This window comes from Heterodontus francisci, chromosome 8, assembly GCF_036365525.1.
Source record: "Heterodontus francisci isolate sHetFra1 chromosome 8, sHetFra1.hap1, whole genome shotgun sequence".
Taxonomy (NCBI): domain Eukaryota; kingdom Metazoa; phylum Chordata; class Chondrichthyes; order Heterodontiformes; family Heterodontidae; genus Heterodontus; species Heterodontus francisci.
Genome location: NC_090378.1, coordinates 21,745,890 through 21,761,746, shown reverse-complemented (window position 1 = coordinate 21,761,746; position 15,857 = coordinate 21,745,890). Strand labels below are relative to the sequence as shown.

The following is a 15,857-nucleotide window of genomic DNA, read 5'->3' as shown; positions in this document are numbered from 1 at the left end:
AAAAAGAAACTTACCAAAAAGGACTCATGTTCGAGATATGGCATCACTATAACCACATGATCATCCTTCCTTAAGCAGTACTTTACTCCCATTACATTGTCTTGACCTCTGGAGTAAATATAAATAATAGAGGCAGATGAACAAACAGGAAGTCTATTTTATCCATAAAATCAAATTATATCGTGCAATAGTTATTGCACTGGTTTATTATATCAGCAAGCAGATAGGAAGGCGAATGGTATGTTGGCCTTCATTGCAAGAGGATTTCAGTACAGGGGCAAGGATGTCTTACTGCAGTTATACAGGGCCTTGGTGAGACCACATCTGGAGTATTGTGTGCAGTTTTGGTCTCCTTATCTGAGGAAGGATGTTCTTGCTATGGAGGGAGTGCAAAGAAGATTTACTAGGCTGATTCCTGGAACAGTAGGATTGAATTATGAGGAGAGATCAGGTCGACTAGGCCTATATTCACTAGAGTTTAGAAGAATGAGAGGGGATCTCATAGAAACCTATAAAGTTCTAACAGGACTAGACAGGCTAGATGCAGGGAGGATGTTCCCGATGGCTGAGGAGTCCAGAACCAGGGGTCACAGTCTCAGGATACGGGGTATGCCATTTAGAACCAAGATGGAGGAGAAGTTTCTTCACTCAGAGGGTGGTGAACCTGTGGAATTCTCCACCGCAGAAGGCAGTGGAGGCCATCATTAAATATATTCAAGAAGGAGATAGGTATATTTCTTAATGCCAAAGGGATCAAGGGATATGGGGAGAAAGCAGGAACAGGGTACTGAATTAGACGATCAGCCATGATCTTTTTTGAATGGCAGAGCAGGCCCGAAGGGCCGAATGGCCTACTCCTGCTCCTATTTTCTATGTTTCTATATGTTAACAGCAGGATGTCAAAATTTGACAATATACAATAAGCTACCCCTGTATTTAGAGGGTAAAGCAAGATCCACTGATTCTTTTGATTTTAAAATACCAATATCTTGCAAGACTTGCATTTAACGGTCATATGCTGCTCAATATAAACTGACTTTAAAAAACATTATTTTAACACAGTCAAGAACACACTGGCATTAATTGTATATTACATTTACAAAATGAAGGTGGATTGGATTCAGCTACTTGAAGGAAAATCAGTGGCAAACCAGTGGGAGGCATTCAAGAGCAAAATACTACAGGCACAGTTAGGCATATCCCCACTAAGATAAAGGGTGGTACTGCCAAATCTAGAAGCTTACAGGGCGAGTTAAGACAAAGCAAAAAGAAAGCTTATGATGAACACAAATATCTTCATACTTTAGAAAGCCTAGAGGAGTATAGAAAGTGCAGGGGTGAAGTAAAAAAGGAAGTTAGAAAAGCAAAGGGAGGACATGAAAAATTATAGGCAGGTAAATTCAAGGAAAACCTAAAGATGTTTTATCAGTACAATTAAGAGTAGGAGGATAACTAAGGAAAGGGTAGGGCCTATCTGAGATGTACAGGAGAATTTATGTGCAGATGCAGAAGATGTAGGCAGCGTTCTTAATGAGTTTTTTGTCTCGGTCTTCACAAAGGAGGGGGTTAATGCAGACATTGTAGTTAGAGGAGGAGCAGTGTGAAATATTAGATAAGATAAACATAATGAGAGAGGAAGTGCTTGAGGGTTTGACATCCTTGAAAGCGGATAATGCACCAGGGCCAGATGTTTTCCACCCCAGGATATTAAAGGAAGCCAAAGAGGAAATAGCAGATGCGCTGAGGATCATCTTCAAATCCTCACAAGATACAGGCGATGTACCAGACAATTGGAGGTCTGCGAACGTTGTACCATTGTTTAAAAAGGGTGCGAAGGGTAGGCCAAATAATTATAGGCCAGTCAGTCTGACCTCGGTGGTGGGTAAATTGTTAGAATTATTCTGAGGGACAGGATAACTGCCACTTGGAAAGGCAGAGATTAATCAGGGATAGTCAGCATGGATATGTTAAGGAAAGGTCATGTCTTACTAACTTGATTGAGTTTTTTTGAGGAAGTAACAAGACGATTGATGAGGATAGTGCAGTGGATGCGGTTTACATGGATTTTAGTAAGGCATTTGACAAGGTCCCACATGGCACACTGGTCAGTAAAATGAAAGCCCATGGGATACAGGGGAAGGTGGCAGGTTGGATTCAGAATTGGCTCAGGGACGGGAAACAAAGGGTAGTAGTCGACAGAGGTTTTTGTGAATGGAAAGTGGTTTCCAGTGGTGTTCACAGGGCTCAGTGTTGGCTCCCTTGCTGTTTGTGATATATATTAATGATTTGGACTTAAATGTGGGAGGCGTGATTGGGAAATTTGCTGATGACACAAAAATTGGCCGTGTAGTTAATAGTGAGGAGAGTTGTGGACTCCAGAAAGATACCAATGGTTTGGTTGAGAGGGTGGAAAAGTGGCAAATGGAATTCAATCCTGAGAAGTGTGAGGTGATGCATTTGGAGAGGGCAAATAAAGCAAGGGAATACACAATAAAACGGGAGGATATTGAGAGGGGTAGAAGAAGTGAGAGACTTTGGAGTGCATGTCCACAGGTCCCTGAACTTAGCAGGACAGGTAAATAGAGTGAAGAAGGCATATGGATTGCTTTCCTTTACTGGCCGCAGTTTAGAGTACAAAAACAGGGATGTGATGCTGGAGCTTGATTATTCCAACACACTCCTGGCTGACCTTCCAAATTCTGCCCTCTGTAAACTTGAGGTCATCCCAAAACCCCTGAGAGTGCTGGTTAGGCCGCAGCTGGAGTACTGCGTGCAGTTCTGGTCACCACATTACAGAAAGGACATAATTGCTCTGGAGAGAGTACAGAGGAGATTTAAAAGAATGTTGCCAGGGCTTGAGGGTTGCAGCTATGAGGAAAGATTGGACAGGTTGGGGTTGTTTTCCCTGGAATTGAGGAGGCTGAGGGGTGACTTGCTTGGTGTACAAAATTATGAGGGGCCTAGACAGACAGAAAGGACCTGTTTCCCCTGGTGGGAGGTCAGTTACTAGGGGACAGAGATTTAAGGTGACTGGTAGAAAGATTAGAGGGGACATGAGGAGAAATTTTTCCACCCAGAGGGTGGTGGGTGTCTGAAATTCACTGCCAGGTTCGGTGATGGAGGCAGAGACCCTCAATTCTTTTAAAAAGGTACCTGGATATCCACCTGCGGGGCTGTGGACCAGGTGCTGGAAGGTGGGTTTAGTTCGGTGGATAGCTTATTTCGCTGGCGCAGACACGATAGGCTGAATGGCCTCCTTCTGTGCTGTATTTTGTTCTATGTTCTAAAACATCTTACATCAGATATCACTTGTCAAATACTTCATGATGACAACACAACTCACAAGGAACACAGTCGCAAGGATTCCAAATCATCACAAAATATCAAATAAAATACGTTTAAGGTTTAGAATACTTGGGGTAAACAAGAATTGATTTATACAAGCAGACAAGTTTGAATGGACCACCCGCCTGGATGAGTGTGGCTCCAACAACACTCCAGAAGCTCGACACTATCCAGGACAAAGCAGTCCACCTGATTGGCACCCATCCACCACCTTCAACATTCACTCCCTCCACCACCGGCGCACAGTGGCAGCAGTCTGCATCATCTACAAGATACACTGTAGCAATGCACCAAGGCTCCTTAGACAGCACCTTCCAAACCCCCGACCTCTACCAACTAGAAGGACAAGGGCAACAGATGCATGGAAACACCACCACCTGCAAGTTCCCCTCCACGCCACATATCATCCTGACTTGGAACTATATCGCCGTTCCTTCACTGTTGCTGCGGCAAAATCCTGGAACTCCCTTCCTAACAGCACTGTGGGTGTATCTACCCCACATAGACCGCAGTGATTCAAGAAGGTAGCTCACCACCACCTTCTCGAGGGCAATTAGGGATGGGCAATAAATGCTGGCCTAGCCAGCGACACCCACATCCCACGAATGAATAAAAAAAGGGCCAAATCAAACACTAATACTGAATTCAGATACACAATGAGCTACAACAAAGGTATGGAATAGTTCATCACGGTTAAGGTTGAAAATGTTAAAAGCAAAATACTGCAGATGCTGTAAATCTGAAATAAAGCAAAAAGTGCTGGAAATACTCAGATCAGGCAGCATCTGCTTCTCCCACCACAGGTGCTGCTCAGTATTTCCAGCACTTTCTGTTTTTACTTCGAAATGTTAAATATTGAAAAATATTTGTGTGTGAACACAATATGAAATTACTTCCACTTGTTCTATTATAATAATACAAGAACTAAACAATCATCTGTCATAATACCTTATTCATAGAAAAGTACTTAATGAGGCATAAAATAACCATGTAATCTAAATACAAAAGCAATCCTCTTCCTTTCAGATAGGTTACCTCAGTACATCAAGGCAACCTCAGCAGCACATCTGCTCTAACTCACTTCAAGGTTTCTCATTAATAATGACAACTTTGTTCTAGACACAAGATAAATCCTTATCAACAGAACCTGTTTGTTCTGTCTATATGCACCACAGATTACAAATGTGAATCAGCAATGTATGCATTAGAGGCTGGTAGATTTTTTTTAAAATGAGGGAAGGCGGCTCAACTGAAGGACGACTGGTCACACCTTTCAATCAGTTCTGCCTTCAACTTCTATTCAATAGCAAGATCATAACAAAGAGTTGACTCAATAAAGCTTCAACAAAAACAGAAGCATTCTTCGATATCACGAAGGTCTGCAGCAGCAGCAAATGACAGAGCAACTATGAGGTCATATTAAACCAGTTTAACATCAGAGCTACTCTTGATATTAATAAATCCAACATTTTAAATCAACACATCCCAACACTGCTGAGGTGCTTCAACACTACTGTGCCTCCCAAATAAAAAAAAAGAAATGTGACTGATAAACAGCCAAAAATAATTACTAAGCATAAACAAATATGCATTGAGCTCCAACTCGCTGTGCCACCAAGTAGCAGGTGATTGGTTTATACTCATGATGTCCCAAAAGGAGCACTGAAAGAAGAGTCACCCCAAGCCACTTCTTCCACATGTTTTAGCAGCTGGTGTGTTGCAGGCATCTGTAGAATTATGCTTTCCCTTCTGATAGTGGGCATGGAGGAAGCCAACAAAATGGGAAAGAAATATGAAAAATAATTACCCACAGGTTACATAGATGTTTTAAATACAAAACCAAATGCATTTGCGCATCTATGCAACAATCTAGCCAAGCATTACAAATAAAACCCTCTAAACAACAAACCTGGTTGCTATTAAAAAGTGTTGCAGTTTGTTTTAAAATTTAACATTTCAAAGGACTGTATAAAGCATTAAATCAAAACGCAAGGATCAATTGTTGTCCAGATGCCAAACGAGTTAGTAGGGACAGGATAAAGACATGTATGGACTCTAAAAATAACTGCTCACGTCTCAAAAGTGTACCATTTTGAAGTCTGATGTTTCAGTTGCAAACTAATAAATAGATTAAATCATATTTTACAGCCAAATAAACAACTCCTAACATTTCTTAGCAATCAAATACACTCAATGTCCTCTACACCAACTGGCTGTATTGTTAATAGTTTTAATAGTCTGTTAATGCACAAAAAGTGCATTTATGAAAAGGCAAAATATTGAAACAGCCCTTGCATCACAAAAGTCGAAATTTATACTACATCAGCAGCATGCAAAAAAGATCAGATTTCTTTTTCTGTTGTTACAGATTCAATACAAAGATAGAGACCTTAACTCACGCAATGAATTTCCAATTTTAGCCAGCTATGGGGCAATAACAAGAGACATACAATGAATGTGAACAGAAGGTGAGGGGCATCAACCATCCAGTGTTCATGTGCTTCTTAGTATCCAACTCAAAAATCAATACATAAGAGTGCATGGAACAAGTCACCAGTACTGCTCAGCTGGAGACAGATGTTAGTCATAGTCAGAGTTGTGGAAGTTAAAGTAAGAAAAAGCCGATGAACCTTCGACATTATTGAGTAGCAACAGATTGTGCGAGGGATCAGTGTGGATACACTTCATCCTCAAGGGGGAGACTGTAGGATTTGGTGAGTTTCCTTCTAATCTTTTTATATTTTTAATGATTCCTTTTATGCTAAGGTTAAATCGCAAGGCATCATTGTTAACCTGGCTCAAATCTTGTCAAACGTAAGTGTTCGTGGGATGTACTGAGTAAGCAGAAGTGGGCTTGATACAAGAGCTACTTAAACTAATCAAGAAAGAGACAAGGTAATGTTGGAACATGACCAAATAGGGTGTGAAAGGGACTTGAAAAGAAGGATAAAAAGGATGACGCTACAAGAAACACAGAAAAGCAAGAAGAGGCCGAAGACATCACCTTTGTTACGTCGACTCAGGAAGCAAGAACCAAAGATTATTGCTAATCACAGCCTTTGCAAAGTATTGCATTATTACTTAATAAATCTCACTTGATTCTCTATACCTGTATTGGGCCACGACCCAGGCCGTAACTATCTTTACACTGGTACAAAACTTGACCATCAAACATCACGTTATTAATTTTTAATTCACTGATACAGTTATGTTACAAATAGTATCAAAAACAAAATGGCAAACTGGAAATACTGTGGACCACTGTTGAAATTTATATAAATGATACCGTGTTAATAAAAGTACTGGTGCCAGTTTCTTAATTACATATATTTTAGTTCTGTAGTGTCTACAACAGAAATGCAACTTGTGGCTTCGCTACAGATGTTGAGTGACCTGCTGTGTATTTTCAGTTCTTGTGTCAGACTTCCAGCATTTTTAGTTTATTTTATTTATGAGTAATATATTTGCATTGTCATCTGGAATTCTGTTACAGAGAACAAAGAACCTCAACTATAAATCAAACAGAAATTTATGAAAACTTACTGCCGACTTTGAACCCACCTTGACCTCTTATACAATGGCTGATTGAAGACTTTAAAAAGTGCTTCAAAAAGATAACTGTTTGAAGGCCACTTGGCAATATTTTCTCTCCCCCTCCCTCTTTTCAGCCTATAATATACATCATTAACAAGTTGGAGGGCCTTTGCCAGTGCCACTTAGTGGCTGGCCCACATTAAATTGTCCATTGAGAGGGGATCAAAAACTCTATCTAGACTCAGGGGACTGTAGCTGCTGTAGCTGTCAATCTACGTCTTGCCACATTATGGAGTAATACAGTGGAGGTCCACTGTATCTTGTGATGTCCAAAACCAGACTTTTAAAAAAAAGTCTTTAAATCTATTTTGATTTAAAAGTGAAATTAGGCACAGGTGATTGCTGAGTGAGTAAATGCACATTACGTGGCATTCAACAACACACCAAAGGTGATATTAGGATTAGTCCCTTTGTGGTGCATTGGCTGATCCCTGCTGCAACATTTCAGCCAGTACAAATCATCATACTGTCATCCCAAGGATATGGAGTGGAAGGAAAAAACAACCAAGAGTCCTTGGCCCCGATTATTACCCAACAACACTTACTAAAAGTTACCACAAAAAGGATATTAGCCATAGAATCTGGGTTAACTAAGGTGTCTTCAATTGTCAAATTCCCTTTCAGGACTATACATCAAGAATGGTCAATTGGGCAAAGAACTATTATTGGAATTGTACCAAGTACAAATCATCCCCTTCAAGAGAGCATGGAGGGAAACTGGGAGAAAACGAAAAATCTATTCTCAATTTGTCAGTCTTGTTTTTAGTCTATGTTCCTATTCTTTTTAACAGACACCTTGATAATAAACTTTTTTTAAAAAAAGGAAAATTTTGATTAGGATAGAGTATCTTTACCGTAGATATTTGAAAATTCAAAACAAATTAAGTGCATTTGATTGCAGTATATTATTTTGCATTCCATTCTTTTTTAACTAACAGCGATTGAACCATATACATGGAGTTTTAACAATTATTTAGTCAAATCTGTAGTCAAAACATTGTTTATACAAATGGGAAGCAGAGGAAAAGAATTACTCTAATGGAATCATATTTTCAATGAACCAATAGAGAAGAACCTTAAATATCTTTGTTTACAATATAACCAATGTTATGCATTTTTCCATTTTACTGTTTTGCTTACATTCCTGTAAAAGCATATTATTGTTAATTGGATGCAAAGAATTAGGCAGAGAAAGATCTTAAGTGGCCGCTATTCAGAGAACCGTCGGACAAATAAAATTTTGTCAATAGCTTCTACACATCGTAGATCAGCAGGCAGATGAAGTAACAGTAAAATATAGGTGTTGATACTGACCCAGCAACTGTCAGACATTGAAGTTCAGCAGCAATTCGCACTGGATGGCTTGTGGGAATTAGATGTTTAAGTGCAAACTTCTCTACTATTCCTGACTTCAACTGAGCAGTTGCCAAATAAACAGAACTGAACGTACCTGAGGAAGGATGGAAATAATGAATCTTACAAAAAAACGAAAACTGAAGTTTTTTCTTAAATAACTACATCTTGTTGAATTATTCTGAAATCATTTTTGCAAGTAAACAACCAGATGCCTATAGATGAAACACTGTAGATAAAATATCAAAAGTATGCAAAATTATAGATAGCAGAAGCACTAGAAGCAATATATCACATATTTTGCATGCCAGAAATAAATCCCAGAGTTCTTAAACGGCGCAGTTTACAGTGCTTGGCACCAAAGTTACTGGTTCTGTCCCAGCTTTCACAAATATGTGCAGCAAAAGCAGGTGGATTTTGATAAAAGCAGTCATTACGGCACAGAAGGAGGCTATTCAACCCAATAAGTTCATGTTGGCTCTCTGTACAGCAATCCAACCAGTCCCATTCCCCCACTCAATCTCCGTAGCCTTGCAAGTTTATTTCCTTCAAGTGCCAATCACCTTTTGAAATCATTGATCGTCTCCACTTCCACCACCCTCACAGGCAGCGAGGTCCAGGGCATTACGCTCACTGCATAAAAAAGCTCTTCCTCACAACCCCCTGCATCTCTTGCCCAAAACCTTAAATCTTGTCCCCTAGTCCCTGTACTATCAGCTAATGGGAACAGTTTTTCTTTGTCTACCTCATCTAAATCTGTAATAATCTTGCAGACCTCTATCAAATCTCCCCTCAATTTCCTTTACTCCAAGGAAAACAACCCTGGCTTCTCCTTATAGTTGAAATCCCTCACCCCTGGAACTACTCTGGTAAATCTTCTCTGCATCTTTTCAAGAACCCACACATCCTTCCTAAAGAGTGGTACCAGAAATGGACGCAATACTGTGGTTGTGACCTAACCAGAGCTTTACAAAGGTTCAGCATAACTTCTCTGCTTCTGTACTCTATGCCTCTATTTATGAAGCCCAAGATCCCACATGCTGCGCTAACCACTCTCTCAATATGTCCTACCACCTTCAAAGGACTATGTGCATGCACCCCTAGGTCCCTCTGCACACTCTTTAAAACTAACATAAGAAATAGGAGCAGGAGTAGTTCATACAACCCTTCGAACCTGTTCTCCACATATCCCCTGTCTATCCCAACCTTACAAATACTCAACGATGGAGTATTCACAACCCTTGTAGGTAGAGAATTCCAAAGATTCACATCCTTTTGACTGAAGAAATATCTCAGCCCTGAACGATTGACCCCTTATCCTGAGGCTGTTTCCCTGTGTACTAGATTACCCAGCCAGGGGAAACAACTTAGAACCCACAGAAAAATTACAGCACAGAAGGAGGCCATTCAGCTCGTTGCGTCCGTGCTGGCTGGGAAAAAAAAAAGTAGCTGCCCAACCTGAGTTAGCTCCCACCTTCCAGCACCTGGTCCACAGCCTTGCCGGTTACAGCACTTCAGGTGCATGTCCAGGTACCTTTTAAAAGAATTGAGGATTTCTGCCTCCAGCACCATTCCTGGCAGTGAATTCCAGTCACCCACCACCCTCTGGGTGAAAAAGTTTTTCCTCATGTCCCCTCGGATCCTTCTACCAATCACCTTAAATCTGTGTCCCCTGGTAAATCACCTCTACGCCAGGGGAAACCGGTCCTTCCTGTCTACGCCCTCATAATTTTGTACATCTCTATTAAGTCACCCCTCAGCCTCCTCTGTTCTAAGGAAAACAATCCTAGCCGATCCAATTTTTCCTCATAACAGCAACTTTCGAGCTCCGGCAACATTCTTGTAAATCTCCTTAGTACTGTCTCCAGAGCAATTATGTCCTTCCTGTAATGTGGTGGCCAGAACTGCACGCAATACTGGCCTTCTTTTGGGCCTCCTTTTCTCGAGAGACAATGGATACGCGCCTGGAGGTGGTCAGTGGTTTGTGAAGCAGCGCCTGGAGTGGCTATAAAGGCCAATTCTAGAGTGACAGGCTCTTCCACAGGTGCTGCAGAGAAATTTGTTTGTTGGGGCTGTTGCACAATTGGCTCTCCTCTTGTGCCTCTGTCTTTTTTCCTGCCAACTACTAAGTCTCTTCGACTCGCCACATTTTAGCCCTGTCTTTATGGCTGCCCGCCAGCTCTGGCGAACGCTGGCAACTGACTCCCACGACTTGTGATCAATGTCACAGGATTTCATGTCGCGTTTGCAGACGTCTTTAAAGCGGAGACATGGACGGCCGGTGGGTCTGATACCAGTGGCGAGCTCGCTGTACAATGTGTCTTTGGGGATCCTGCCATCTTCCATGCGACTCACATGGCCAAGCCATCTCAAGTGCCGCTGACTCAGTAGTGTGTACAAGCTGGGGATGTTGGCCGCCTCGAGGACTTCTGTGTTGGAGATACGGTCCTGCCACCTGATGCCAAGTATTCTCCGGAGGCAGCGAAGATGGAATGAATTGAGACGTCGCTCTTGGCTGGCATACGTTGTCCAGGCCTCGCTGCCGTAGAGCAAGATACTGAGGACGCAGGCCTGATACACTCGGACTTTTGTGTTCCGTGTCAGTGCGCCATTTTCCCACACTCTCTTGGCCAGTCTGGACATAGCAGTGGAAGCCTTACCCATGCGCTTGTTGATTTCTGCATCTAGAGACAGGTTACTGGTGATAGTTGAGCCTAGGTAGGTGAACTCTTGAACCACTTCCAGAGCGTGGTTGCCAATATTGATGGATGGAGCATTTCTGACGTCCTGTCCCATGATGTTCGTTTTCTTGAGGCTGATGGTTAGGCCAAATTCATTGCAGGCAGCCGCAAACCTGTCGATGAGACTCGGCAGGCACTCTTCAGTGTGAGATGTTAAAGCAGCATCGTCAGCAAAGAGGAGTTCCCTGATGAGGACTTTCCGTACTTTGGACTTCGCTCTTAGACGGGCAAGGTTGAACAACCTGCCCCCTGATCTTGTGTGGAGGAAAATTCCTTCTTCAGAGGACTTGAACGCAGCAGGGAGAAGAAAATCCGAAAAAGCGTGGGTGCGAGAACACAGCCCTGTTTCACGCCACTCAGGATAGGAAAGGGCTCTGACGAGGAGCCACCATGTTGAATTGTGCCTTTCATATTGTCATGGAATGAGGTGATGATACTTAGTAGCTTTGGTGGACATGCGATCTTTTCTAGTAGTCTGAAGAGACCACGTCTGCTGACGAGGTCAAAGGCTTTGGTGAGATCAATGAAAGCAATGTAGAGGGGCATCTGTTGTTCACGGCATTTCTCTTGTATCTGACGAAGGGAGACAAGCATGTCAACAGTCGATCTCTCTGCACGAAAGCCACACTGTGCAGCAGGGTAGAAGCGCTCGGCCAGCTTCTGGAACCTGTTCAGTGCGACTCAAGCAAAGACTTTCCCCACTATGCTGAGCAGGGAGATTCCACGGTAGTTGCTGCAGTCACCGCGGTCACTTTTGTTTTTATAGAGGGTGATGATATTGGCATCGCGCATGTCCTGTGGTACTGCTCCTCGTCCCAGCACAGGCAAAGCAGTTCATGTAGTGCTGAGAGTATAGCAGGCTTGGCACTCTTGATTATTTCAGGGGTAATGCTGTCCTTCCCAGGGGCTTTTCTGCTGGCTAGAGAATCAATGGCATCACTGAGTTCCGATTTGGCTGGCTGTATGTCCAGCTCATCCATGACTGGGAGAGGCGGGGCTGCATTGAGGGCAGTCTCAGTGACAGCATTCTCCCTGGAGTACAGTTCTAGGTAGTGCTCAACCCAGCGGTCCATTTGTTTGCATTGGTCAGTGATTATGTCCCCCGATTTAGATTTGAGGGGGGCCATCTTCTTGATGGTTGGCCCAAGAGCTCTCTTAATGCCATCATACATTCCTCTGATGTTTGCGGTGTCTGAGGCCAGCTGAATATGACTGCATAGGTGTTGCCAGTAGTCGTTTGCGCAGCGCCTGGCTGTTCTTTGTGCAGTGCTTCTGGCTGCTTTAAGTGCTGCGGATGTTAAATCGCTGGGGGCTTTCTTGTAGTTCAACAGTGCAATGCGCTTAGCGGCTATGACAGGTTCCAGCTCTTCATTATGAGATTGAAACCAGTCTGCATTTCTCTTCACACTTTTGCCGTAGGTGGTCAAAGCTGACTCATAGATGGCGTCTCTGATGTGGGCCCACTTGGTCTCAGCATCCCCTGTGGGAGTGTTTTGAAGGGCTGTTACAAGTGAATTTAGAAATTTTTGTAACAGCTGTGGGTGAGAAATTCTGCTTGTGTTGATGCGCGGGTGGCCCTTCTGTTTGGAATGATGCAACTTCTTTGGTCTGAGTCTAACCTTGCTGCACACCAGGGAGTGGTCGGTGTCGCAGTCCGCACTGTGGAAGCTGCGTGTGATTTGAACACTGTTTAAGGCGGCTCGCCTTGTGACAATGAGGTCTAGCTGGTGCCAACGACGTGATCTTGGGTGCCTCCATGAAACCTGTTGACAGGGTTTAGTGTGAAAGAACGAGTTGGTGATGCAGAGGTTATGATAGGTACACAACTCAAGCAGTCTCTGCCCGTTCTCGTTCATCCTTCCAACGCCACAGCGCCCAAGGCAGGAGGGCCATGAGTCATGGTCGGCCCCAACCCTGGCATTAAAGTCTCCCAGCAGGAATAGGTGTTGGGGTTGCTGCTAATGATGTTATGGAGTTGCTCGTAGAACTGGTCTTTAGCTTCAGGTGGGGAGCAGAATGTTGGAGCATAGATGCTGAGTAGGTGTACTGGACCAGAGGTGGTGAGCAGTCAGATGGACAGTATGCATTCCGAGCCATTTGAGGGAGGCTCTATCATGCTGAGCAAGGAGTTTCTGATGGCGAAGCCCACTCCATGCTGTCTTGGTTCTTCAGGATCCCTGCCCTGCCAGAAGAAGGTGTAGTCTTGGCCCAATACTGGCCTAACCAGCGTTTTATACAGTTCCAGCATTACATCCCTGCTTTTGTATTCTATACCTCGGCAAATAAAGGAAAGCATTCCATACGCCTTCTTCACCACTCTATCTACATGTCCTGCCACCTTCAGGGACTTGTGGACATGCACTCCAAAGTCTCTCACTTCTTCTACCCCTCTCAGCATCCTCCCATTTATTGTGTATTCCCTCGCTTTATTTGCCCTCCCCAAATGCATTACCTCACACTTCTCTGGATTGAATTCCATTTGCCACTTTTCTACCCACTCAACCAAACCACTGATATCATTCTGGAGTCCACAGCTATCCGCCTCACTATTAACTGCACGGCCATAATTTGTGTCATCAGCAAATTTCCCAATCATGCCTCCCACATGCAAGTCCAAATCATTAATATACACCACAAACAAGGGACCCAACACTGAACCCCATGGAATGCCACTGGAAACAGCTTTCCATTCACAAAAACATACGTCGACTACTACCCTTTGTTTCCTGTCCCTTAGCCAATTCTGGATCCAACCTGCCACCTTCCCCTGTATCCCATGGGCTTTCATTTTACTGACCAGTCTGCCATGTGGGACCTTGTCAAATGCCTTACTAAAATCCATGTAGACCGCATCCACTGCACTACCCTCATCAATCCTTTTTGTTACTTCCTCAAAAAACACAATCAAGTTCGCAAGACATGACCTTCCCTTAATAAATCCATGATGATTATCCCTGATTAATCCGTACCTTTCTAAGTGGCAGTTTATCCTGTCCCTCAGAATAATTCTAATAATTTACCCACCACCGAGGTCAGACTGACTGGCCTATAATTATTTGGCCTACCCTTCGCACCCTTTTTAAACATAGTACAACGTTCGCAGACCTCCAATCCTCAGGTACCTCTCCTGTATCTAGTGAGGATCTGAAGATGATCTTCAGCGCATCTGCTATTTGCTCCCTGGCTTCCTTTAACAACCTGGGATGCAATCCATCCGGCCCTGGCGATTTATCCACTTTCAAGGATGTCAAACCCTCAAGTACTTCCTCTCTCATTATGCTTATCGTATCTAATATTTCACAATCCTCCTCTTGAACTACAATGTCTACATCAACTCTCTCCTTTGTGAAGACAGAGACAAAAAACTCATTAAGAACCCTGCCCACATCTACTGCATCCATGCATAAGTTCCCTTGTACATCTCTCATAGGCCCTACCCTTTCCTTAGTTATCCTCTTGCTCTTAATGTATTGATAAAACATCTTTGGGTTTTCTTTGATTTTACCTGCCAATAGTTTTTCATGTGTCTCAGTATCTACCCTGTCAAGCCCCTTCAGAATCATGTATGCTTCAATGAGATCACCTAGCATTCTTCTAAACTCCAGAGAGTATAAATCAAATTTACTCATAGGGCAACGCTCGCATCCCAGAAAGCAATCTAGTGAACCTTTGCTGTTTAGAAGAATGAGAGGGGATCTCATAGAAACCTACAAAATGCTATCAGGACTGGACAGACTAGATGCAGGAAGGATGTTAGCGATGGCGGGGGAGTCCAGGGCCAGGGGTTAAAGTCTAAGGATAAGGGGCAAGCCATTTAGGACTGAGATGAGGAGGGATTTCTTTACCCAGAGAGTGGTGAACCTGTGGAATTCTCTACCAGAGAAAGCAGTTGAGGCCAAATCATTAAATATATTCAAGAAAGAGTTAGATATAGTTCTTAGGGCTAAAGGGATCAAGGGATATGGGGAGAAAGCGGGAACAGGGTACTGAGTTTGGATGATCAGCCATGATCATATTGAATGGCGGTGCAGGCTCAAACGGCCTACTCCTGCTCCAATTTTTCTATGTTTTCTATGTACTGCTTTCAATGCAAGTATATTTATCTTTAAATATAAAGACCAAAACCCCACACAGTATTCCAGGTGTGACTACTGTGTATTAGTGCAATTCATACCATGAAGCCTACATTAAAAAAAGATATTTGGAACACTCCTGCAATAAGCGAGAATTGTGTCCAAATTCAATAACAATATGCCTAAATCTAATTTCTAGTAGTTGGGCAAGAATATTCTATTGGTTTAAGTCAGTTTTTCTTTACTTAAAACTCTTTGTTAACTGATGCTATCAGAAAGAGTGTTCAGGGTCATAATCAAGTTTAAAGAAACTAAAACAAATAAAAATACTCTTTTTGGTATGATGGTAGACTGCAAAGCAAAACTCAGTAACTGCAGTAGTTGCAACAAGGAGAACTTAACAGCGGCATCTGAAGATGTGAATCCCATTAGTAAAAGAAAGAAGGAACTTGCATTTATGTAGCATCTTTCACAAACTCAGGGCATCCTAAAGTGCTTTAGGGCCAATGAAGCACTTTTGAAATATAGTCACTGTTGTAATGCATGAAATGTGACAGCCGATGTTGTAGATGGGAAAATCTCAAAATGAGCAATGGTGATAAGCACCAGATAATCTGTATTTTTAGATAATTGTTGTTGGTTGAGGGATAAATATTGGTCAGGGCACTAGGGAAAACACCCACTAAAACACAAACCAAAATGTACAGATAAGTTGTGATTCTATAATATAAAAAAAAAGTAACTTGGATGT

General features: G+C 42.7%; 1 protein-coding gene across 2 annotated transcripts in view; it reads right to left on the bottom strand.

Annotated features, from left to right (window-relative positions):
* cdc7 (cell division cycle 7 homolog (S. cerevisiae)) overlaps positions 1 to 15,857 on the bottom strand; it is a 72,870-nt gene that overhangs the window by 26,858 nt on the left and 30,155 nt on the right. For both annotated transcript variants that reach the window (XM_068036759.1, XM_068036760.1), the window contains exons 4-5: positions 8,254 to 8,389; positions 15 to 108 (exon numbers count right to left, since the gene is read on the bottom strand). In XM_068036759.1, the coding sequence (XP_067892860.1) occupies positions 15 to 108; positions 8,254 to 8,389 (230 nt within the window). The remainder of the gene's footprint in view (positions 1 to 14; positions 109 to 8,253; positions 8,390 to 15,857) is intronic.